The sequence below is a fragment of the Lutra lutra genome, chromosome 3, assembly GCF_902655055.1.
Source record: "Lutra lutra chromosome 3, mLutLut1.2, whole genome shotgun sequence".
Lineage (NCBI taxonomy): Eukaryota > Metazoa > Chordata > Mammalia > Carnivora > Mustelidae > Lutra > Lutra lutra.
The window spans coordinates 75,582,560-75,608,740 of NC_062280.1; the positions used below are offsets into that span (position 1 = coordinate 75,582,560).

Sequence of the window (26,181 nt, forward strand, 5' to 3'; positions counted from 1 at the left end):
GGCATGACACAACAATGTTCTCTTTGAAGACCAAAAGTCAGCACTGTGAGATGGGAGATACGAACGGAATCCTAAAGCTTCAGAGATGTGTTTTCCCTAACAACCACCTACCTTAGCCCAAAAGATAAAATCTGATTACTGAACTAAAACACGTTAAAGTGTATTTTAAGTTACTATTATCATTTTTCTTATATCTTGTTATTTTTTGTTGTGCTTACCTACTTCATAATAAAAAAGCAAACTTCCTTTTGAGACTCCTTGACAAAGAACTACATATTTGTAATATTTTCATTTTCTGAAAAGCTTCAGAGATGTGTTTTCCCGAACAACCACCTACCTCAGCCCAAAAGATAAAATCTGATTACTGAACTAAAACACGTTAAAATGTATTTGAAGTTACTATTATCATTTTTCTTATATCTTGTTATTTTCCTTGTGCTTATCTACTTCATATTAAAAAAGCAAACTTCCTTTTGACACTCCTTGACAAAGAACTACATATTTGTAATATTTTCATTTTCTGTATATTAAAACTAAATATTCTAATAAATTTTATTTATTTTTAGCTTTAAGATTATGCTTTTATCAGAATCTAAAATTTAATACTCAACAGAGTGATTTAACACAAAATGGTATGTTAATTTCTATCCCTATAACCAATCAACATACCAGAAATTTGTCATAATTTCATTAAGACCTGAACAACTCCAACATATGCTTTAAAGTGTTCCTCTTATTACAAAGAGAAAAGCTTTTAATAAAATATTGGAACATCATAAGTTAATATACTCATCCTGAATCAACCTATTCTCAAGGTGACAATGTAGTGCCACCTATTGGTTAAAACAGTGCAATTCTCATTTGTAAACCTTGTAGAATGAAAAATTTCAAACTATTCAAAAGTGGAAAGAACAGTATAATGAACCCCATGTGCCATCCATCTTCAATAACTATCAACTCCTGACCAATTCTGTTTCTTCTACACTCCCATTCAATTTGTCCCCACCTCCCAATTTTGAAACTGACATACATCATTTAAAGAAATGAAATCCATAAACCATCAGTGTTTCTTTTCTCTGAGCACCAGGTCCATGAATGCAAACAACAATATATGTGCATATGTCCTCAAATACTAGGAATTTTTCATTCATTAGGAATGAAAAAAAAATGCTATTATCTTAAGCACGTCCATGATTAGCTTTCATTGTGAACTAGCCAGTAAGCAAGTGAGACAGACTGACAGAGACAGAAAAATATAGAAAGGGAGAAAGAGAGAGAGAAACACAGAGAAACAGAGAGAGGAAAAAGAACTTCATGAGTATGAAGAGACTGGTGTTTCAACCGAGTCTAGCTACCCAGTGATCAAAAAATGTTCTCTCCCAGTTTATTCATATAAAAATAAGGTGATGACATTAGAAGAATCTGTAAGATCCTCTCCAATTCAAAAGTTCTGAAATTTTATTCACATTATAAGTAAAGCTGAACACACAGAGCTATCCATAAGCAATTTTTTCATTTAAATTAATTTTTAGGGGCACCTGGGTGGCCCAGTTGGTTAAGCGTCAGCCTTTGGCTGCAGGCATGATTTTGGGGTACGGGGATGGAGCTCCACATCGAGCAGGGAGTCTACTTCTCCCTCTCCCTCTGTCCCATCCCCAGCTCATGCTGTATTTCTCTCTTACAGAGATCTCTCTCAAATAAATAAAATCTTTTAAAAAAATAAGTAAAATAAATTGATTTTTAAACTTTATAAATAAAAATACAAAAATAAAAATCTAAACATAAGAATTTCTATGTATACTATTTATAATTTCATCCATACTGTATGCAACATAAAATGTGTTTTTCAATTCCTCTTGTGAACTTCTTTATAACAGGTACATAATCTAACTTCAAAGTATAATTATTCCTCTTGACATCTTTAAAAAATAATAAAATATAGATAAATCCTGTCTTTAGGGCCCTCAAGTGTCACGTATCTTTACATAAAGGACTCTGGGGATACTTTCATAACCAAATCCTCTAGATGAAGTCTACAATGTTTTACAACAAATACTGTTTTCAAGAACCAAAAATGGTGGGATGCCTGGATATCCTCAGTCGGTTAAGTGTGGGCCTTCAGCTCAGGTCATGATCCCAGGGTCCTGGAATTGAGTTCTGCATCAGTGTCCTTGCTCAGCATGGAGCCTGCTTCTCCCTCTGCCTGCCGCTCCCCTTCTTATGCACTGAACTAATGTTGAGCTCATGCTGTCTCTCTCTGATAAATAATTAAATACATACAATCTTTTAAGAAAGGGGGGGTACAAACTATAGGATATAGTTACCCTATAGTAACATGCTCCAGAACAATCCACAGGGTTCAAATAAGTCACGGTCAGTATCAAAAATATCAGAAGAATTACGTTATTTAGAAAGTACCAAGAGAGGCGCCTGGGTTAAGCTCCAGCTCTCAGTTTGGGCTCAGGTTATGATCATAGGATCGTGAGATCCGGCCCTGTGGCAGGCTGAGTGTGGAGTCCACTTGAGATCCTTTCCCTATGCTCCTCTCTATTCACCTTGTGAGCATGTGTGTGTACTCTCTCTCAAATAAATAAATACAATCTTTAAAGATTTTTTTAAAATTTATTTGACACAGAGAGAGAGACAGAGAGAGAGGGGCAAGCAGAAGGAGAAGCAGGCTCCCCACTGAGCAGAGAGCCTGACATGGGGCTCAATCCCATGACCCCGGGATCATGACCTGAGCTCACGGCAGACATTTAACTGAATGAGCCACCCAGGCATCCCTTAAATAAAATCTTAAAAATAAATAAATAAAATTTTAAAAAATAATTTAAAAAGTACCAAGAACATTAAAAGATTATAACCTCAGGAACAGGAGTTATAAGTTAAATACAAACTACTCAGTATATTTTATTAGCATAAAAGGAAAAAGCACTATGTTGGACCCTGTGAAATGAATAAAATATACAGATTTTTTTCAATTATAGGATTTCATAAGATTTCATTTCAATCTTTTATAAGTACTGGGGTGATCGGGTAGCTCAGTCAGTTTAACACCTGACTCTTAATTTTTGGCTCAGGTTAGGGTTGTGAGATCAAGCACGGCATGGGGCTCTGCAGTCGGCATGGAGCCTGCTTAAGATTCTCTCTCCCTTTCCCTTTGCCCTCCCCCTTCCCCTTCCCTCTCTATCCATCAATCAATCTCTTAAGAATACTAATTAGGAAAACTGCAGACAATATACAATCTTTAGATGGTTCCAAATCCAAATCTTGTGATATCTCTTCCATATTATTCTCTCAGCTAGATTACAAATCCTACAGAGTACAGTATATATTTTATCTGCCAATACAACAGATTATTAAAGCTGATTTGGGGAATATTACAAAGAAAACAATATAAGTAACTAAACAGAATTGTATATATTAAAGAGGAAAATAATGTCAAATATTGTTAAAATACATCTTTAGTAAACAGTAAAAGACACATGGTCAACAATTCAAATTTATTCCTGAGAAACAGAGGTTCAACATTTCTTCTTTAATCTCATTTAGTTAAAATATAATTTATTAATACTACTCAACTTTTAACTACCACTTCAATTGGGGAAGTTAAAAGGAAAAGAAAAACTTAGATGTTCACATAATCCATAAATTTCATCTGGGCCCAGAACTTAAAATTGTTATTGAACAATTTTTTTTTTAGTTCTCTATTATTGTGCATTTAGAGCCTAGTGATCGGGATGCATGTTATATTCATCCCTGAACACATGACTTTTTTTCCCAATTAACACATAAATCCAATCAGAGTGTCTTCTGAGCATTTGGATTTCTTTTTGCTTTTGTTTTGGAGGGGAAGGCTAACTTCTTTTATTACCTATTTATGGGAAAGATGTTTTATTCTTCATATTAAATGCAAGGTTGAATGGTGTGTGTGCGCGCGTGTGTGTGTGTGTGTGTGTGTGTAAACTGATCAATTTTTTTAAGCCAGATAATCTAAGGAGATAGAAATTAATGAATCTGTTTATTTTTCTACTTTTCTAGTCAACCTATTTAAATTGCTATCAGAAATAATATGACTGGGGGGAGAAAAAGGATGAACTAATTGATCCACAAAGCAGATGATCACTTTCTCAAATAATGAAGAGTTAACTTTAACAAAGCAAGAGCTTAACGTGTATCAACTTCCTCCATACACAAGTTGTTAAATTTTAAGCCCTCCTGAATGATTATCTATAATCTGCCTATAGATCATTTTCTAATTTTGTAACTGATTTGTTTGATCATCTCCTTCAGAATTACAAGTGGGAGCCCCTAAATGCACAAAGAATGGAAAGATATCCTGCACCCTCTGCACTCACTCTCCATTAGTTGTGATTAATGCACCAGTTCTGCAATTATTCTCAGGCATTAACTGTACTGTACTCTCCCTAATAAAGCAGGGACATCCCAGGCTTCCCTCTGAGGATGTAAGGATTATAATTTCTGTCTCAGGACTAAAGACGAAGGTTCTATTTTTGCACTATCACTCTTTATTCTGTCATGGTAATTTTTTAAAATTTCATATGGATTTGTTTCTATAGAAATTTATAAACTATACTGGAGGCAAAGCAAAACCAAACTTCCAATAAATACATACTAAATTGTCAAAATGTTCTTTATGGCCTCTAAATATTAAACATACTATACTTTATGCCCTATACCGAAGTTTATAGCAACTTATCCCTTAGCACCACGCAGGCTCCTAATTATGCCCAGTAACAACAGCCGATAACCTGCAGAGGAGAGGGACTCACACTGTGCTGGCTCTCAATCTCTTCATGCTTCTGCTGTAGGGCCTGGGAGGCTCGGATGGAGTCTCCAATCCCCCACTGGGCTCGTAGTTGTTCTGATCCAGGACCTTCAAGCCAGTTCACAACCTATAAATGAAAGTTGAGACCAAAATCTTAAAATAATCAAAAGCTTTTCAAACATTCAATGTTTTCTCCTCCCAAAGCTCCTCAAATATTTTTTTCTAATTTTTAATTTTTACGTTTATTTATTTGACAGAAAGAAAGCACAAGTAGGGGAGCAGCAGGCAGAAGGAGAAAGAGAAGCAGGCCTGCTGCCTTTCACTCAGGTCATGATCTCAGGGTTCTGGGACTGAGTCCCACATCAGGCTCTCTGCTCAGCAGGGAGTCTGCTTCCCTCTCTCTCTCTCCACCTGCATCTCTGCCTACTTGAGTCAAAGGCAGATGCTTAACCGACTGAGTCATCCAGGCACCCCAGTTCCTCAAGTATTTTTAAATTCTTTAAATTCTACTGTAAAGGCAGTAAATGTTTCTTTTCTAATTACGTGGCTATAATCTGATAACTTTTCCAAAAGCAAAATTTGAAAGAATGCACATTGTAGCACCTTAGGCTTTCAGCTCTCTGATCATCTGCCAGGCTAAAAGAAATCTGGAATGCTCTCCATAAAAGAAGATTAAAAATTAACTTACGATGAAAGAAAATAAAAGAACTATAGGATTTTGCATTGGAAGAGACACCAGAAAGGACACTGGTCAAATTTCTTATCTAACACTTAAGAAAATTTAATTTCAGAGATTAACTGACCTGCCCAAGGTAATATAATCCATTATTAAAAACCTAAGACTAGGGGCGCCTGGGTGGCTCAGTGGGTTAAGGCCTCTGCCTTCGGCTCAGGTCATGACCCCAGGTCCTGGGATCGAGCCCCGCATCGGGCTCTCTGCTCAGCGGGGGGCCTGCTTCCTCCCCTCTCTCTCTCTGCCTGCCTCTCTGCCTACTTGTGATCTCTCTCTCTCTCTCTGTCAAATGAATAAAATCTTTAAAAAAAAAAAAAAAAAAAAAAAAAAAAAAAACCTAGGACTAAAATCCCTGTCTCCAGACTCATAGTCAAATGTTCTTCTCAAAGTACTGATAAAACTAAATGAACTAAGTAATTAACTAATATGAAGTTAAAATGCTACTTTTGTCACTTTGAAAATTACAAACTAACCGTAGAATTATACTACAGCAATACCCTCTAGGGGTCTTAGGATGAACTAAAACCTGCAGACCCACATACTATCTGAGGTCCCACTGGCACCACTCAGCAGGATGTGAGGTGAGGAGCTACAGTTTGCGAAAGCAGCATGAGGCATTCTTCTTCTGCCAAGTCAGTTTAGGCATGAGGTGATGAGATCCATACGGGACAGATTTTGGGGAAGACTCTGGTATCAAAACTCCAGAGCCCACAGTGCTCATGCACGCTACAGAAGTTCTGAATTCAAGGATGCTAAAGTTATGCCTTCCATCAAGTACTAACAGTTCTCCAAGTCCAGACCCAGAATAGTTTTTACTATAAAAGCAGGGGCGCCTGGGTGGCTCAGTGGGTTAAGCCGCTGCCTTCGGCTCAGGTCATGATCCCAGGTCCTGGGTTCGAGCCCCACATCGGGCTTTCTGCTCAGCAGGGAACCTGCTTCCTCCTCTCTCTTTGCCTGCCTCTCTGCCTACTTGTGATTTCTCTCTGTCAAATAAATAAATAAAATCTTAAAAAAAAAAAAAAGCAGTCGTTGACATTCCAAGTTTTACAGGTTTTCAAGGAAACAGAGCTAGACAGTTAAGCAAAGATCAAAGTCTCATGCAGAAAGAGTTTTTCTAACTCTTCACACACACACACACACACACACACACACACACTACAAAACTACATTGACACAGTGAAGTAATTTTAACAGAAAAAATATTATCAAATTTTACTTGTTACTGAATTAAAATAAGGAATTCAACAACAGATGTATGGTTATGCCCTAAAATGTAAACTTAGGATAGCTGGTAAGAAGCGAATGAGGGTGTGTCCGTAGCATAATGTTATAGCCCAGTGGATACACAGGCTTACCTCAGAACTTTATAACAGACCCATGATGCATTTTTATTATTATCAGGTTAAAATATATTCCTTTAAAAATCTAATAGTTCATGGAATTTTTAGTAGTTATATAAAAGTACCACATCATAGGGAAAAATCATGTCTATTTCTTTCCATTATTTTTTCACATGCATTGCATTTTCACATTACTCCAGATTTAAGCACTACAGCCAATTCTTAGAGTACGGTTATTTCTATCCTGTGTTTTTCACTTAACATTACACTTAAAACTATAATGATTTTCTATGTAGCTACAGTTATAATTTATAATAGTTACAAACCTCTTTTTTAAGAAGGCAGAACTTGGCTGCCTTCTTCCCTCCCTCTCATCTGTCTAACCAACTAATCAACCAACCTATATACATATATATTCATATATGTACATATATATTTGTATATCTACAACAGCTACTTTATATATACAATATATATACATATATACAAATACAACCACACATACCCTAAATATAAACTTAGGATATATAGAGAGACAGAAGTTCATATGTAGTTATTTTTTCTCTAATTCTGTATTGTTTCCCTAGGAAAGATTTTCAGTAGAGATCCTGAATTCAATGACAATATAGTATTAGTATATATTAAAAAAATTGCTCTCTAAAACACCTTTTTCAGGACGCCTGGGTGGCTCAGTGGGTTAAAGCCTCTGCCTTCAGCTCAGGCCATGATCCCAGGGTCCTGGGATCAAGCCCCACATCAGGCTCTCTGCTCAGCAGGGAGCCTGCTTCCCCCCCCCCCCGCACCCCCACCTGCCTCTCTGCCTACTTGTGATCTCTATCTGTCAAATAAATAAATAAAATCTTAAAAAAAAAACCCACACTTTTTTCTATATGAACATCCAAGCAATGAAAGTTTTAACTGAGAAACCTCTGCAAAGTATACAAACTGCCTACTCCTTTTAAAAAACTTCTGCCAAAGGGATAGAGTAAGATAAATAAAGCTAATATGGAATATAATATGATATTTTGTTTGGAATCATGGAAAAGAAAAATAGCATTAAGTAAAAACTAAGGAAGTCTGAATAAAGTATAAAGACTGTTTAAAAAAAAAAAACAAAACACCTTCTGCCAAATTGAAAAACAGAAACCTCTGCAGGTCTACTTTTCAGTATTAGTACACCGAATGCATTGCAAATGTTTGGTTACTGAAAGTATAAGATCTTTAGTAAATTATCCCTTCAAGTTAGTTCTCCACTTATCTTCTACGTTCTTAACTATTAATATATTCTCAGCTTCTACTTTCTCTTTATAAGGTTTTAATAATACAGTGCAAAAACTTAAAAACAAAAAAAGCCAAAGTATTATTTTGGATTCACTGGAATAGACTCAAGTGCTTTAATTTTCTTGGCTGTTTTCACAGTCCTAAATTAATCTGCAACCCCTTGTTGTCAAGTGTTCTTTGGAATACAAAGGTTGGCTCCTCAACATCTCTAGTCTTCCCCTTTAAACTTTGTATTAGCTATCTTTGGAGGGGCAGAGTGCTAGGATTCTGTTTCTGTTAGCCCGTGGAAAGGATCACTCTTTCACAGTCATGAGAAAGCACTGGGCATGAGTCCCAATTCTAAATTCTGGTTCTGGTCCTACCAGTTGAAAGACTGGTCTGTCCATCTTTAAAATGGTGTTAACGCTACCTACCATACAAAGGTGCTGCATACCAGTCATTATATCTAAGACACTTAGCAGAGTAGATAAATACTAGTATTTGTTAGTCTCTTTGCTTTTCCCACTTTCTTGAAGAAAAAAGCATAGCTCCTTCTATCTATTCACTCAGTATTAAGCTTTTTATTTTAATTCCAGTATAGTTAACACGCAGTGTCATATTAGTTACAAGTGAACAATATAGTGATTAAACACTTCTATACATTACTCACTGCTCATCATGATAAATATGCCGCTTAATTCCCATCAACTATTTTACCCACCCACCTCCCTTCTCCCTTCTGGTAACCATCAGTTTGTTCTTTATAGTTAAGAGTCTGTTTCTTGACTTGTCTTTTTTCTCCTATGTTCATTTGTTTTATTTCTTAAATTTCACATATAAGTGAAATCATATTTGTCTTTCTCTGACTTATTTCACTTAGCATTACACTCTCTAGCTCTATCCATGTTGTTGCAAATGTCAAGAGTTCATTTTTTTGATGGATGAGTAATAGTCTATTGTATATATATATATACACCACACCTTCTTTATACATTCATCAGTTGATGTACATTTGGGTTCTTTCCATAATTTGGCTATTGTAAATAAAGCTGCAATAAACATAGGGATGTATGTATCGCTCTGAATTAGCATTTTCATATTCTTTGGGTAAATACCCAATAGTCTGATTGTTGGACCATTGGGGTTTCTGATCTTAGGGGAAAAGCACTCATACTTAACTATGATGTTCATTGTTGAGTTTTTGATATGCAGCCTTTATTATGTTGAGGTATGTTTCCTCTAGACCTACTTTGTTGAGGATTTTTATCATGAATGGATACTGTACTTTGTCAAATGCTTTTTCTGCATCTATTTAAATGACCATTTGGTTTTTATCCTTTTTCTTACTGATGTGTGTCCATTCATTCTTTATAAAGTTTGTCTTACACCTGCATTTTACAGTAAGATCCTGAGCTTCTTAAGGAAGTCCCTGAACTGTTTTATTCAACATTTTTTCAAATGGAAATAGAAAGTGGGGGCTCCCGTGGGGCTCAGGTTGGGATCTCTGCTCAGATTGTGATCTTGGGGTCCTGGAATTGAGCCACTTGTCAAGCTCAGTGGGGGATGTGCTTCTCCCTTTCCCTCCGCCCCTGCTCACTCTGGCTTATGCTCTCTCTCTTTCTCTGTCTCTCAAATAAATAAAATCTTTAAGGGGAAAAATGGAAACAAAAAGTCTAAGTTTTAAGGAAGCTTATGTAAACATTTTGAAACCATTTTCCATTTCCTTTATGCAACTCAAGCCTCATCTATTGCTATTTATTATGACTACAAAGACAAATATACAATGGCTTTCAAGTGTTCTATTTCTTTTATTTTTTATTATTTATTTTTTTTTTTTAGATTTTTATTTTATTTATTTGACAGACAGAGTAGTAGACAGACAAAGTAGACAGAGAGGCAGGCAGAGAGAGAGGAAGGGAAGCAGGCTCCCTGCTTCACAGAGAGCCCGATGTGGGGCTCGATCCCAGGACCCTGGGATCATGACCTGAGCCGAAGGCAGAGGCTTTAACCCGCTGAGCCACCCAGGCGCCCCTCTATTTCTTTTAAAGATTTACTTGATTTACATATTTGAGAGAGAGAGAGCATGAGAGTGTGTGGGGAGGGGCGGGGGACAAGGGAGAGAAAGTCTTAAGCAGACACTGGCTCAGCATGGTGCCTGACATCTCACAAAGGGAAGATCAGGACCTGAGCTGAAAGCAAGAGTCAGTAACTTAACAGACTGCGCCACCCAGGAGTGCTGGCTTGTAAGTATTTTAAATAATATAATTATTTCACTAGAAATATCTAAATTCTAAAACTAAGGATGAATAAGAGCATCTCAAAGTTTTTAAATTAATTAATAATGTGTTATATGTTATTTTTTATAACCTAAAATGCTATTTAAACATTTAAGCTTTGACTTCAGAATATTCTACAAGCAAAAGAAGCAGGCTAATATAAATCATGATACCTGAGGAAAAACAACTCATTAGCATGGAACTTTCAAAGAGCCATAAATTTAAAAATAAACTTTCAATAAAGCAAAGACATACTCTTGGTGCAAAAAACCACTCTCATAGTCAAGTACACATATAGTTTTAATGTATGCTGAAAGTAATTTTTCCTTAGTGTGCAACATCAGTAATGTAGACACAGTAAATGTATGACTATTTCTAATAAAAATGATGTAAATTGAGGTTGATGCCCCAGTAAACAAGTCTATTTAAATGCATTAATGATGGTAGTTTGCCAAACTAGGCTATAAAACTTAATTTTAATCAGGACATCTTGCTCAGTCAATCTGAATATTAACTTACAGCAAGAGCAGTTTCATGCCCAATCCATATCAATGTGACCCCTCAAATGCCTACATTTATATGCAAAGTATAACCTTGGAGATGTGCTATTAAAATCTACCATGACAAATATTTGCAGAGGCCAAAAATGCATGTGACTATACAACATTCTTTCCTAGCCAGGCTAATTTCTAAAGACTTCATGAGAGAACACCTGGAAGAATGTGGGGTCAAACAAGGCAGAAGGGCATGTTAAGCAATGTCAAGCATCTGACCTGAAGAAAGAATTGGGGGAACTAGAAGCATAGCCTCCAGCTGTATTCTTATGCAACTCTTAGTGTATCCTATTTTGCATCTATGAGTCCTTTCTACAAAGGAAGAAAAGCACATGGATGATTCTAGAAATAACATTTGTAATGCTGGCTACAATTACTGCCTCAGTAAATAATGAGAATAACAACGGCATATTTCACTGAAGTAGCATCGTCTCCACTTAAAAGTTGATGAAAATCTAATTTTTTTTAAATATAGCAGCAGCAGCATGGAGAATCTCTGCATACCACATAAACTCTAATACCACTGATTTAAACTGTGGGAAATAAATGATAATTTTAATGGTTATTACTTATCATATAGCTTATCTATTAGAGCTATTGATTTCTTTTTTTTTTTTTTCTAACATTTATTTCTTTAAGAGAAAGAGAGAGAAAATGGAAGCAGAGAGCAGGAGCAGATGGAGAGAGAGAATCCTCAAGGAGACTCCCCATTGAGTATGGAGCCCAACTCGGGGATCTATCCCAGGACCCTGAAATCATGACCTGAGCTGAAATCAAGAGTCTGATGCCTAACTGAATGAGCCACCCAGACACCTCTGATTTCTTTCATTATGCTTTCAGTGATAAGACAGTAAAGAATATGGAAAAATTCAGTTTTCACTAATTAAACATAAGTCATGATAATCAACTTTATGATCATCTTTATATAAACAATTTTTTTTATTTTCCCCAAATTTATAAGACGAAAGATGAAAGACAGTGCATTTTATGCTCTGTGGATGCTGACATGATCAATACACATTTACTATATAGCTAAGTTTAAGTAATCATTCTGGCAAGGGAAAGAGATCTTTGCCTAAAAAGTGACCTGTGAAAAAGAGAGAAGAGGAACCATTACATGATGCAGATTAATGTTCTAACCAACTAATGTGAAACACTCAGACAATAACCTTATAATAAAGGTTGTTTTTAACAATAATCTCATTACCATCATCACCATCATAAATATCATCATCATCACCTCCCTTCTCTAGTTCTTTATTCAACTGAGCTGGTCTATCATTTCAAAAATGCATTTGCCCATACATTAACTCCTTTGCCAATTTTTTTTTTCTAAATCATACCCACTGATCCCATTTAGCAAGGCACAAATGCTGAATGAATCCCATCACCCACATTCTCTGTACCCGTACTTCAACATCCAGCAATGAATTGATAAGGTCACACAACAAACCAGAAAGGTTCCACCATAAATCCAAGATCAATACTACCTAAAAATACAACTACATGTCTGTGGTATTTTACACGTCCAATCCCCACAGAGAAAACATTGAAACCTCTTATTCATTGTAACATCATCCTCTTCAACCAACACCACCCACCTCACCTTCAATCTGTACCACTAAGCAGATGACCTTTTCTCTTACGTTATTGAAAAAAAGAACACATTGCATTGGAACCCCTTCATCTTCACATCTGACTCACACATGGAGACATCTCTGGATACATCCCATCATTCCTCCTGTTACAATGGAGTTCTCCCTATTCCATGCAAACGCTAATCCTTTCAACACCGTCTTTTGGAAATGATTCACTTCTACCTTGTGAGGAACTTGATAGTACTAAATATCTTTTCTCTTCTGTATATTCAACACCTCTTTCCACATAGATACTCCCCACTGGTCTTCACAACTTTGAGAGTTTTCCATATTACTTTAAAAAGAAAAACAGAACAAAATTATAACTGACCCCTGTTGTGGACTGAGTTTTGTTGTCCTCCCCCAAATCCATATGTTAAAATGCTAATAAGCCTCAGTACTCCAGAATGTACCCCTATTTATCTGAAGATAGGGTCTTTTAAGAGGCAATTAAATTGAAGTTGAAAATACATACATACTTACTTACTTACATACATAAAATGAGGTTGTTAAGCTGGTGCAGCCACTCTAGAAAACAGTATGGAGGTTCCTAAAAAAGCTGAAAATAGAGCTACCCTATGAACCAATAATTGCACTACTGGGTATTTACCCTAAAGATACACATGTAGTGATCCAAAGGGGCACATGCACCCCAATGCTTATAGCAGCAATGTCCATAATAGCAAGCTATGGAAAGAGCCTAGATGTCCATCAACAGATGAATGGATAAAGAAGATGTAGTATACACACACACACACATACACACACACACACATAATGGAATAACATGGAACCATCAAAAAAGGGAAATCTAACCATTTGCATGACATGGATGGAATTAGAGGGTATTATGCTAAGCAAAATAAGTCAATCAGAAAAAGATAATTATCATATGATCTCTCTGCTATGAGGAATTTGTGAGGCAGGGCAGGAGTTAGTCGAGGGCAGGGCAGGGCAGGGGTTGGGGAGGGGCGGGCAATGAAACAAGATGGGACCGGGGAAGGAATAAACCATAAGAGACTCAATCTCAGGAAACAAACAGGATTGTTAGAGGGGAGGTGGGAAGAAGGGATGGGGTGGCTAAGGGATGGACAATGGGTGGCTGAGGGTGCTATGGTGAGTGCTGTGAATTATGTAAGACTGATGATGCACAGACCATACCCCTAAAATAAATAATACACTATATGTTAATAAAAAAAAGAGGTTGTTACAGTGGACCCTAATCTGGTGTCCTTAAAAGGAGAGGAAATTTGGACACAGGAAGGTACAGAGTTAAGATAATGTAAAGATACAGAAATAAGACGGAGCATCAACAAGCCAAGAGTCTGGAACAGATTCTTTCCTCAATGCCTTTAGAAGGAATCAACCTTCCTAACACCCTGATCTTAGACTTTTACCCTTTAGAACCCTGGGGAAATAAGTTTATGTTGTTTAAGCCACCCAGGTCGTGGTACTTGGTTACAGCAGACTAGTAACTAATACCACCCTTTTTCTACCGCTTTTAGGCATCACTATTTCTCATCTTTCCTTCAGAGACAAATTCTCAATGAGTTGCCCATACTCAGTGTCTCCCTCACTACACTTCACTGTCATTCCAAATTCACTCCAGTGTGCTTTACTCCATGCTCAAGGGTCACCAAGTGGCCTCAATCTTATACATTATAATGGACATGTTAAGTTGTCCTTTTATTTGATCTTTCAGCAGCATTCTACAAGGATCCCAATTCCATCCTGAAATGCTTCCCCTGGCTTCCATGACACAGAACTCTTCACACTTTTCTCCTCCATCTCTGGCCAATCCTTCCCTTCTTTTCAGGAGTATGCTCCTCTATCTTGTCATCAAATGCTGGAGTTTCTCAAAGCTCAGTCAGAAAGCCCTCTTTTCACATACTCGTAGGACCTTCCTTGGTCAACTCTCACCCACATCAATGCTTTTAATTGCCATTCATACACGATGACAAACAACTAAGTCACCAGCCCAGACCTATGTGGGGCTACCCTTCCATATTTTCTCTTAGTGTCTCAAAGTCACCTCAAATTCAACAAGTCTAAGCAACATCAGAAGAATGAAACTAGACCACTTTCTTATACCACACACAAAAATAAATTCAAAATGGATGAAAAACCTTAATGTGACACAGGAAACCATCAAAATCCTAGAGAACACAGGCAGAAACCTCTTTGACCTTGGACATAGAAATTTCTTACCAGACTTATCACCACAGGCAAGGCATACAAAAGCAAAAATGAACTACTGGGACTTCATCAAGATAAAAGGCTTCTATAGCAAAGGAAACAATCAACAAATCTAAAAGGTGATCTACAGAATGGGAGAAGATATTCACAAATGACATATCTGATAAAGGGTTAGTATCCAAAATTTACAAAGAACTTATCAAACTCAACACCCAAAGAACAAATAATCCAATCAAGAAATGGGCAGAAGGGGCGCCTGGGTGGCTCAATGGGTTAAAGCCTCTGCCTTCCACTCAGGTCATGGTCTCAGAGTCCTGGGATCGAGCCCCGTGTTGGGCTCTCTGCTCAGCAGGGAGCCTGCTTCCCCCCTTCTCTCTGCCTGCCTCTCTGCCTACTTGTGATCTGTCAAATAAATAAATTAAATCTTTAAAAAAAAAAAAAAAGAAAAGAAAGAAAGAAAGAAAGAAATGGGCAGAAGACATGAATAGAAACTTTTCCAAAGAAGGTAATGGACACATGAAAAGACGCTCGACACCACTCATCATCAGGGAAATACAAAACAAAACCATGATCAGATACCATCTCACACCCCTCAGGATGGTTATAATTAACATAAGAAATAACAGGTGTTGGCAACGATGAAGAGAAAGGGGAACCCTCTTGCACTGTTGGTGGGAATGAAAACTGGTGCAGCCACTCTGGAGAACAGTATGGAGGATCCTCAAAAAGTTAAAAATAGAACTACCCTATGACCAAGCAACTGCCCTACTAGGTATTTACCCAAAGGATACAGTGATCTGAAGGGGTACACACACACCAATGTTTATAGAAGCATTATCAACAATAGCCAAACTATGAAGAGAGCCCAAATGTCCACCCACAGATGAATAGATAAAGAAGACATCATATAGGGGTGTCTGGGTGGCTCAGTTCAATTGTGTCCTTTGGCTCAGGTCATGATCCCAGGGTCCTCAGCAGGGAGTCTGCTTCTTCCTCTCCCTCCAGCCTTCCCCTGCCCCTATCCCCCTGCTGCTCATGCTCCCACGTGCTCTCTCTCTCTGCCCTCTCTTAAATAAATAAAATCTTTTTAAAAAAAAAGATGTGGTATATATATAATATATATATTATATATATATGTGGAGTATTATTCAGTCATCAAAAAGAATGAAATCTTGCCATTTGCAACAACATGGATGGAACTAGAGTGTATTGTGCTAAGTGAAAGAAGTCAGAGAAAGGCAAATAACTCATATATGGAATTTAAGAAACAAAACAGATGAACATATTGGAAGGCAGAAGGGAAAGGAGAGAAGGACACAAGCCATAAGAGACTCTTAACCATAGAGAACAAACTAAGGGTTGATGAAGGGAAGTAGGGTGTGGGATGGACTAGATGGGTAATGGTTATTAAGGCAGGCACTCATTATAATGAGCAATGGGTGTTGTATGTAAGAGATGAATCACTGAATTCTACTCCAGAAACCAAAATGGCACTGTATGTTCATTACTTAAAATAAAAAAAAAAACAAAAACAAAAACCATCATGTCTAAAACCAAACTTACGATTCTCTATACCCTTTTTCACCCACAACTAAACCCAAATCCTGTCCAGTGTTTCCTAACTGAACAACAAGACCACCCATCAAGTCTTACAAATCAGAAAAATGATTCATCTCTGGTATTTTCTTCTTACCGTTACTCCCACCACTTTCCTTATTGGGACTTGGCACAATTGCAATTTTACAACTATTTGTGTAATTATGTAATTATGCACCATAAAAGTGGGAATGCAGTCTATTCTTACTCACCATTATATTCTACCTAGCACGAAGTCACATTATTGTAGACATTCATTTTTTGAATGAGTGAGCAAATATCAGGTATTATTTATAGAAAATTCATTATATGCTAAGTACTAAATATTTTATAAATATTATTTTCTTTAATCTTTGTAGCAGCCCTATTAAGTTGGTATTATTATTGTTGTTGTTGCTGTCATCCTCAGTTTACTGAGGAGGAAGCTAGGGCACTGAGAAGTTACATTTCCTTCCTGAGGAAGTAAATAACTTGGAAGTAGTAGAAAAAGGTGGACCCAGATCATGTGAGAGACTTGTACACCACTACATTATTCTGTATTTGTGGTTTTCAAAGATACTCTCAAGCTACTTGGCTGAAGTTTATCTACCTATACTATCTATACTATCTGTAAGCTATAAATCCTATCTATAAGTTATAAATATATTACAAAGAAAAAGCTATCTACAATTAATGTATGCTTGGAAATCTTCAGTGTATACATGGCTATCACAAGAAAGATTAAATCTCTTTGCCTAGAATTCAAGATCATCCATGATCATCTTCTTCCTTTCAAGCCTTTTCTACTCTAACACCCTGATGTTCTAGTCAGGCGTCAGCAAACTACTGCCTGCAGGCCAATTCTGACTACCCATTATGTTTGTAAATAAAATTTTATTTTATCACAGCCACACACATTTGTTTATATGATGTCTACACACTACAACAGCAGGGTTTCACAGCCATAGCTGTAAGAATTGTACAGTCCACACAGCATAAACATTTACTATTTGGCCCTATTTTATAGGAAAAGTTTGCCAATAATGGGACCAGACTTACAGACTAGAGTCTCGTACAATGGAAATAAATGTAATAGATACCATTAATCCAGCACTGGATTCTTTCAACAAACCTTTCAAAAGAGGTCTTGTTACCCTTGTTTCAGTTAATGAAAGAAGGAAGGAAGGGAAAGAAGAGAGGGATGTTAAAAAAGAAGGAAGTCTGTTTGAGTTTGAGGCACAAGTTGGTGAATAATGTGACCATGATCACAGTAAGTACATGGAGGAACTGGGATTTAAATCATACTTACTGACCATGCTTTATGATTCAAAGGCCAAATACTTCCCACGGTGCCTGACTGCTTGCTTTTTCCTCCATAGAACTTGGGATTTCATGCACTGGTGTTTATTTATGCTATCCTTTCTCTTGCATATAATAATGCCAATTCTTCTTTAAAACTTAAAGGAGATGCCTAGTGAAATCTTTACACATTCTTGGAGAAAAAGCTCAACTACTACCTCCTCTGCTAAATCTTCCTAGATCCCGTGAAGTCAGGGGAATAGTCCCTCTTATAGATGCCCACAACACTTCTGTCTTCAGCTTTAACACTTAAGATTTTATCCCTTTAGCTTAATTTTAGCAAAAACCCAAACTATCTCTATATTCTATAGAAAACGCAGCACACTGTCTTCTACATTTCATTGCTGGATTTTTTAGGTAAAACATTTAACATTTATTTCTTAATTCAACAGAGGAAAATGAGAATGTGGTCTAAGTAACAGAAATGTCTTAGTATTGAGTTTCAGTATTTTTAACCTACTGTTTTTATAAAAATCAACTCTCAAAGGAACTAATAAAAATTCCTAAGTATTAAATACATTAAAGATTTCTAGCAGCATCAAAAAATAATGAAATCTAATATTAAAATTCCTTATATTTTATGTCATCATTTTGCTAGGAAAGAAAACCTCTTCATAATGCCTAAATTAAAAAAATAACACTAACAAGTCATTAGAAATTAAGGATAACTTGATCATCATTAATAAAGTGTTACTTATTGCAAGAATGTAGAGATCATAGGTGATATTTTCCAACAACCAGTTATTTTTAAAGTTCATACTGATAGGGGCACCTGGGTGGCTCAGTGGGTTAAGGCCTCTGCCTTCAGCTCAGGTCATGATCCCAGGTCCTGGGATTGAGCCCCGCATCGGGCTCTCTGCTCGGCAGGGAGCCTGCTTCCTCCCCTCTCTCTCTCTGCCTGCCTCTCTGCCTACTTGTGATCTCTCTCTCTCTCTGTCAAATAAAAAAAAAAAAAAAATCTTAAAAAAATAAAGTTCATACTGATAGAGTAAAATGAATATTCAATGTCATCATTGTAGAAATAATATAGTTTTAATGCAAATATTATTTGTAAAAATGTACACAAAATAGTTTTAGTCTGTTTTGATAGGATTCAGGTTCTCTACACAGTATAATAAGGCCTAATATAAAATCAGTCACACAGAAGAAATTGTTTTTTAAAAACCTTAACATTTAGGTTTTTAAAAATTAAATATATTCACAAATCAGACACTTACCTGCATCACCTTCTGCTGAATCTCCTCTAACTGTGTACGCTTACTACGTTGTCTACAAACTTCCTGGTATCGAGTATATTGTTCTCTCAGAGAATCTAATAATTTCATAACCTGTGGCTGGGCCAGCAGTTCATCATCCATCGGAGACCATGAGACCCCTCCATCTGAGCCATTAAATCGACGCTGCTGTAATTCGGACAATAATTCATGCCCTTTACAAATGAAAGATACTTATAATTAATATCCTAAAGAAATACAATTCTTACTTCTCAATCTCCTCAATTTTAGGCCCTTATTTTTAGAATCTATCTGCCTATATATCTGCCTAACTAATAGGTCATAAATACTGAAATGCAATTTTTAAATTTATATAGAAATGGGAAATAGCATATTTTAGTATATAACTACATAGTATATTTATATGCTATATATCATATATATCATGAAGTATATACTATATATGCTACACTATTTAGTAAATATATGGCTTTTCTTTTTCTTTTTCTTTTTTTTTTTTTTTTAAGATTTTATTTATTTATTTGACAGACAGAGATCACAAGTAGACAGAGAGGCAGGCAGAAAGAGAGAGGGAAGCAGGCTCCCCGCCGAGCAGAGAGCCCGATGCGGGACTCGATCTCAGGACCCTGAGATCATGACCTGAGCTGAAGGCAGCGGCTCAACCCACTGAGCCACCCAGGCGCCCGGCTTTTCTTTTTCTATATCTATCTGTCATCACATTCTTGTTATTGGTGGATTCATTATTCAGGAAACTGTGCCAACCAATCCTCTTTCTCTGTAGAGCACAATTACATTCTGGGATTTCTGTCTAGTATGGTAATAACTAGTATGTTCTATTTGATAGTACTAATCAATACTAAGCAATATGTTGTAGGATCTCAGTATCAATCCATACCTTTAATCCTACTATCTAAAATAAAAGTTGATAGTGTAACAAATAAATGTATGATTAAAGGGAGAAAGCTTTATTACTGGTACAAAATAAAATTTAAATAGTTTCTATTTAAGGAGTCTCTACAACATATTAACTGTGAATCATGAGGGACTACACTAGTATAAGAAATTCATTCAATGTTATCCAATTATATCATATTCATGTAAAAATCCATTCATGCATGAGAAATTAAAATTGCAGAATATCCAACATCAAAATTGGAATTTTAAAAGTGAATAAATCGCAAACTGTTTTTCCAGGATAATACTATTCCAATTATTACTTAAGGACCAAAAATAAATGCAAATACTTAAATTCTCTTCATCTTTATGCAGAAAAATGACCTATATTTAAATGGCTTTCAATACTTAGAAAAAGAATTTTTATCATGATTTGAAGGTATTACCAATTCCTAAAAAATACTCCAAATTGTTCTAAACCTCTCCATTTGTATATTCTCTTTTTTCCCCTACTCTAAGAGTCAAAAGCATCTAAAAAAAGATCTTAGTGGCATATAAAGCTAATTTCAAAATACAAATTTGAAAAGCTTCTTAATTCAAGGGCTTCAGTAGCTTTCAAAACATTAAATATAACAGTGGAATTAAAATTTAAACCTAAAGCAAGCCATATTTTTATTGACAGTCTACTGTACCTGCTCAACATGTAGGAATTCATAGATTACAATTATTTCCTTATTCTCTAAGGAAGATTAGTATCATACTGAAAACACTTGCCTCAATGGTATCAATACAATGAAGATATTCAAAATTACTTTCTTTACTCTTCATTACATGTTATAATTAGAAAAACAACTGTTTTAAAGACTTTTAAACAAAGTCTCTATATATATTCACATACATTTTTATATATATATATATATATACGCACACATATAAAGCCATTAAGATCAGAAGCCATTTATTTTTTTCTTTTACAATTGTTATTACTCTTAATGTTTTCCATATAGAAACATTTCCATTAGAGAAGCAGGACCATATAATGATTTCAAAGACCATACTTTGAAACCAAACTGCCTTCGTTCAAGTCCCAACTCTAGCATTACTAGTTGTGTAACTTGCATAAGTTACTGAGCTTTTTTTGGCCTCAGTTTCCCCATCTTAAACTTGGGATGATAATAGTACCTGTTTTTAGTAGTATGGTGACAGAGTTTAATAATTACTCCATCATGAGCAAGTTTTTTCATTATCTCTAAGCTTGAGCTTCCTCAAGTACAAAATACGGAAAGTGATACTAACTACGTCAAGAGGTCATTAAGGGGGTGCCTGGGTGGCTCAGTGGGTTAAAGCCTCTGCCTTTTGCTCAGGTTTTGATCCCAGGGAGCCTGCTTCCCCCTCTCTCTCTGCCTGCCTCTCTGCCTACTTGTGATGTCTCTCTGTCAAATAAATAAATAAAATCTTAAAAAAAAAAAAGAGGTCATTAAGGAGAATGGAATATAAAAACACAATCTTAGAACCCAAGGAGTATTCAATAATCCTCATAGCAATCCAATGAAATTGAAACTTATCTCCATTTCATAGACAAGGAAACAAATACAAATATTTCAAGGGAGAAATAATTTAACAATTTGTCATTATTAATACTTTCTAAAAATATTGTAAGGTATATTAACACACTGTTAGGTTAAATCAAAGGCCAGTTTTTAAATTCCCCTTGAGTTTTTGTCACATAATATATGCTTAATCAATGTTTATTTCATGAACCAATCAATATATGATTGGTTTATTGGATTTGACTATCACCAATAAACACATTTTTTATCTTACCTGTCTGAAGAACTGTTTCAGGATCAACTGATGGAAGAAAGTTTAAATCCACAGACCTGGCAAACACCACAAGAATAACTTTTAAAAACTTTATTTTTATCTATACGACCAAAGAAAATCCTTTATGTATGCATATCAAACAGAAGTATATGGTGTTGAAATCTGAAGTATACTATTCTACCAGGCTAATGCTCTTAAGCATTAAGAAACCAATTAGAGATAATTAAATACTAGTAGAAAAAAAAAACCAAAAAACAAAAACAAAAAACTGTGTGATAAATCATAGAATATACTACTTGAAAAAAATAGTTTATTATTATTATAGTATTATTTCAAATACATTGAAGGAATGCATTTTAGTATTTTCTCACTGCATATTTATTCCAAAATGAAATGTGTAACTATATAACAACCCAGAATGTGAACATTAAAAATGCATGAAGCCATCTTCCAATTGAGCATTTACTTATCTACAGCAACCTTTGAGAGCTACAAAGAATCTCTGATATTCATGTGCATGTGTATCCCCAAGCGGTTATACTCTCTTTCCTGTACTAAATAGTGCTTAATTTGCAGTTGGACCATGCTCTGTATTTTTTTAAACACATATAGGAAGTAGACGTTGAAGGAAAGATAGGGTACACAGCAAATCAAAGCCTAGGACCTTGCTGCTGTAAATGATAGGTCCTGCTTTAAATCTTCCACTTTTGTCAATTAATCTGGGCCCTTGCCTCTTGTGTAGCCCGGACGTTTCTGGAGTAATAACATTAAAAAGGTGATGAAAATTTCAAGTGGAGGGACTATGTTATCTGGGATTTAGTGAAGGGACTTCATTATCAAGATTTTAAAAAGACTATGTAGTAACACTTGAGTTCCTTGGGGAGGAACTGGAAATACAAGATTTTATTTGCTACTTCATGCAGTCACGCAAACTAGAATTTCCCAAAGTGTTTCCCAAAACACTGAACAAGATATTATTAGATGGAGAAAAGGGGGTCCCACTGGCATGTAAGTACAGGAAACAGGTTTCTTTACTGCAATGCTTTCTCAGGACCTGTAATCTATAAATGTTCACAGTCATTCTCAGAGAGGGAATATGATAAACAGCATTAAGTTGTGACCATGAATTTGTTTTCTACAGGGACCTCTTAGGACATCTTTCCTGAGGAAAATGACTTTAAGAAGCATCAAACTTACTCTGCTGGGCTACTCAGAAAGCAAGAAGTTTGGCTAATTTTTGTCAACCAACTTGTGCGATGTTTTCAATTCCTAAGCCATAGCATGGAGTGTATGTGTTATCTATATACACACATTTATGTGTATGTCAAAATTTTATATTTTATAAAATATATTTTATAAAATTTTATATTTTTATATGATATCTACAGGACAATAATGTTCCTAAATGCTTCCTGTGACTTTAACTAGATTTCCATTCAAACCATTTGTTTTCACATTTTCACTTTGTTTTAATCAAGACTGGGTGTTAAACTCTGACCTTCTCACATCCCACCTCCCTTACTATCTCAGTTAACTGGTATGTTGACTATATTTGTATTCAAGGAATAATAAGATTCATATTATCAAGGTTTCATTGCATTTTTAAGATCAGATTCAAAAGACACAGACAAGGATGAATGTTGATCCTTTCCAATTTCCTAATGAAAAATTATTGTTCTAGTAACCACTTTGTTGAGAGACTAGAAAGAATTAATTTGTTTCCTAAAAAGCTTTTAACCTGGGGAGAGGGATTCGGCTTATCAACAAAAAAATGAAAATTGTTAAGCCTGTAAAGTTCAATGGAAATCTGTTAAAATGATAAATCTAGATAGTTATATTTAGATAATACAGCTGAACAATTACTTCATCCAGAGTCAAAAACACTAAATTCTCCAAACTGAACTCATAAATATCACTTATTTTATAAGGACCTAGGAGTTCTAGAAGGTAGGCATTTAAGAGGTATTTAAATAAGGTTATAATAATTTTACTTCAAGCCACAACCTTTTCCTTTATAAGCAAAGTAGAACTCTAAAAAGAAAATGGTTTCATTTTGAGAACATGTTCTTGCAGATGAATTTTTAAGGTAAATACATTTTATTCATCAAAAAGCCTTTAGAGAGAAACTCTGATTCAAATCAAGAAATTTTACATATAAAGCAAATTCTCATGAATTAATAAATTTAATACAACTTTTGTATGTCAATTTTGACTGGAGAATTGCTACACCTTACCTCTTTTAGCTTGCATTAATAGAGATATTCTTCTTCAGGTTAATCACAGCTTTGCAAAGGTATAATTGCAAGACACCAGCCACCTACCTTTCTTTCTCTTGTTGATTTCCTTTATCACTTCCATTGTTAATCAAAGCAAGTTCATCTAGTAATGATGTAGATTCCTTTGTAAACTTCTCAAAAACCTACAATAAGATTTTGTTAATATATTAAGAATAATCTTGAAAGTTAGTTTACATAAGGATTTTCAGTTAAGATGAATAGAATTAGCCAGGCAGAATTCCCTTTTCCTCTCTTGACGTCACTTAGTACAATTCAAGGACCACTGCACAACAACTTTAAAAAAAGAAAACAAAATCCCTCTTCCAGAGGTGCCTGGGTGGCTCAGTGGATTAAAGCCTCTGCCTTAGGCTCAGGTCATGATCCCAGGGTCCTGGGATGAAGCCCTGCATGGGGCTTTCTGCTTAGCGGGGAGCCTGCTTCCCCCTTCTCTCTCTACCTGCCTCTCTGCCTGCTTGCGATCTCTGTCAAATAAATAAAATCTTAAAAAAAAAAAAAAAAAAAAACCCTTCCAGAACAATGAATAGTTTCAATGTAAGAAATTTTTAAAATTAAAAAATAAATATTTATAAAGATTTCATTTACTTATTTGACAGAGATCACAAGTAGGCAGAGAGGCAGGCAGGGGTGGGAGGGGAGGAAGCAGGCTCCCAGCTGATCAGAGAGCTGATGTGGGGCTCCATCCCAGAACCCTGGATCATGACCTGAGCGGAAAGCAGAGGCTTTATAACCCATTGAGCTGCCCAGGCGCCCCTAAAGAAATTACTTTTATTCCTCAGACAAGTTTATTTTTATTCCTGTGTTTTGTGAAGAAACATCTGCACTAGTAACAGTTTTAACTACATGAACATGCTTTGGGCCACTATTAATCTTCTAATTCCAGATCAGAACTTTTCTTTATGTTTTCCTATCACCAAGCCATACTGGTTGCATATACTGAAGACTTTTATATATAAGCATGTAGCATAAAAATAAATTAGTTATAACTTTAACATGGTTTCTTAAAATATTTCTAAAAACGGATTTGGGCAAGTCTGTTTATAATAAAGGGGACACTCATTTGTCTGATATAACTGTCCAAATATGATTGAAATCAAGTTATCCATTCTGAAATATCCCAGTTTATTATTCTTCAATAAAATTAAGCTTATACAGTTGACCCTTGACCATGTTTTTGGGAAGTCAAAAGTTATACACAGATTTTCAGCTCTGGAGAGGGTGAGGGCCCCCAATTCCCATGTCATTCAAAGAATAACTGTAATCTAAACTGAGTTAGTTAAAAGTTGTTCTTTTAGTCCCCAGTAGTTTGTTAAACAATGCCATAGCAAGCAAAGGAGTTGACTTCAGTATGGCCAAAGATACATTTTCAGAAATGAAAACCTTAACCTGTCAAACTGCTTTTCCAGTCAAACTGATGTTTAAATATCCTCTCTGAAAATGGTACACCAATTAGATTACCTCTCAAGAAATTATGCTACTCTGTCATTCAACTAAAATATTCAAAATTTTGATAGTAATACTGCTACAAATGACAACAACAAAAGCAAGCACTTACAAGACTGACTGTAGACTATTTGCCTTCAAGCATTATGCTATTAAGTGGTATGCACTATATTTTATTTTTATAACAAAGAACAATCTACATGCTAGTTTTAATTAAAATGATAAAGTCACCAAAATATGCCTATTTGTATGTAATAACAATCTCACTATAATATACCAACCAGTCTCTTATTTAACCAGTCCATGTGATCATAGGTGAGACTCCCGCCAAAATCTTCTGTTAACTGGCATGGTTCTATGTAACGAGTCAATTTATTGGCAGACACTAAAATAACCTATAGAAGTAAAAAGAAAAGAACCATTTAGCAAGCCAGTGTTAATGGCAATGAAAGCAATAAGGAGGTAAAATCAGGGGACGCCTGGGTGGCTCAGTTGGTTAAGCGGCTGCCTTCGGCTCAGGTCATGATCCCAGCGTCCTGGGATCGAGTCCCACATCGGGCTCCTTGCTCAGCGGGGAGCCTGCTTCTCCCTCTGCCTCTGCCTGCCACTCTGTCTGCCTGTGCTCGCTCTCTCTCCCTCTCTCTCTCTGACAAATAAATAAATAAAAATCTTTAAAAAAAAAAAAAAGGAGGTAAAATCAGGTTAAAATATGCAATACTGTTTCCAAAATGATGATATTATCATGTATTTGATTAATACAGTATTTAATACA

General features: G+C 35.8%; 1 protein-coding gene across 3 annotated transcripts in view; it reads right to left on the reverse strand.

Moving 5' to 3' along the window:
• SESTD1 (SEC14 and spectrin domain containing 1) overlaps nucleotides 1–26,181 on the reverse strand; it is a 142,151-nt gene that overhangs the window by 24,747 nt on the left and 91,223 nt on the right. For all 3 annotated transcript variants that reach the window (XM_047722310.1, XM_047722309.1, XM_047722311.1), the window contains 5 exons: nucleotides 25,691–25,804; nucleotides 23,994–24,091; nucleotides 21,673–21,728; nucleotides 18,937–19,148; nucleotides 4,794–4,916 (listed from right to left, as the gene is read on the reverse strand). In XM_047722310.1, coding sequence (XP_047578266.1) covers nucleotides 4,794–4,916; nucleotides 18,937–19,148; nucleotides 21,673–21,728; nucleotides 23,994–24,091; nucleotides 25,691–25,804 — 603 coding nt within the window. The remainder of the gene's footprint in view (nucleotides 1–4,793; nucleotides 4,917–18,936; nucleotides 19,149–21,672; nucleotides 21,729–23,993; nucleotides 24,092–25,690; nucleotides 25,805–26,181) is intronic.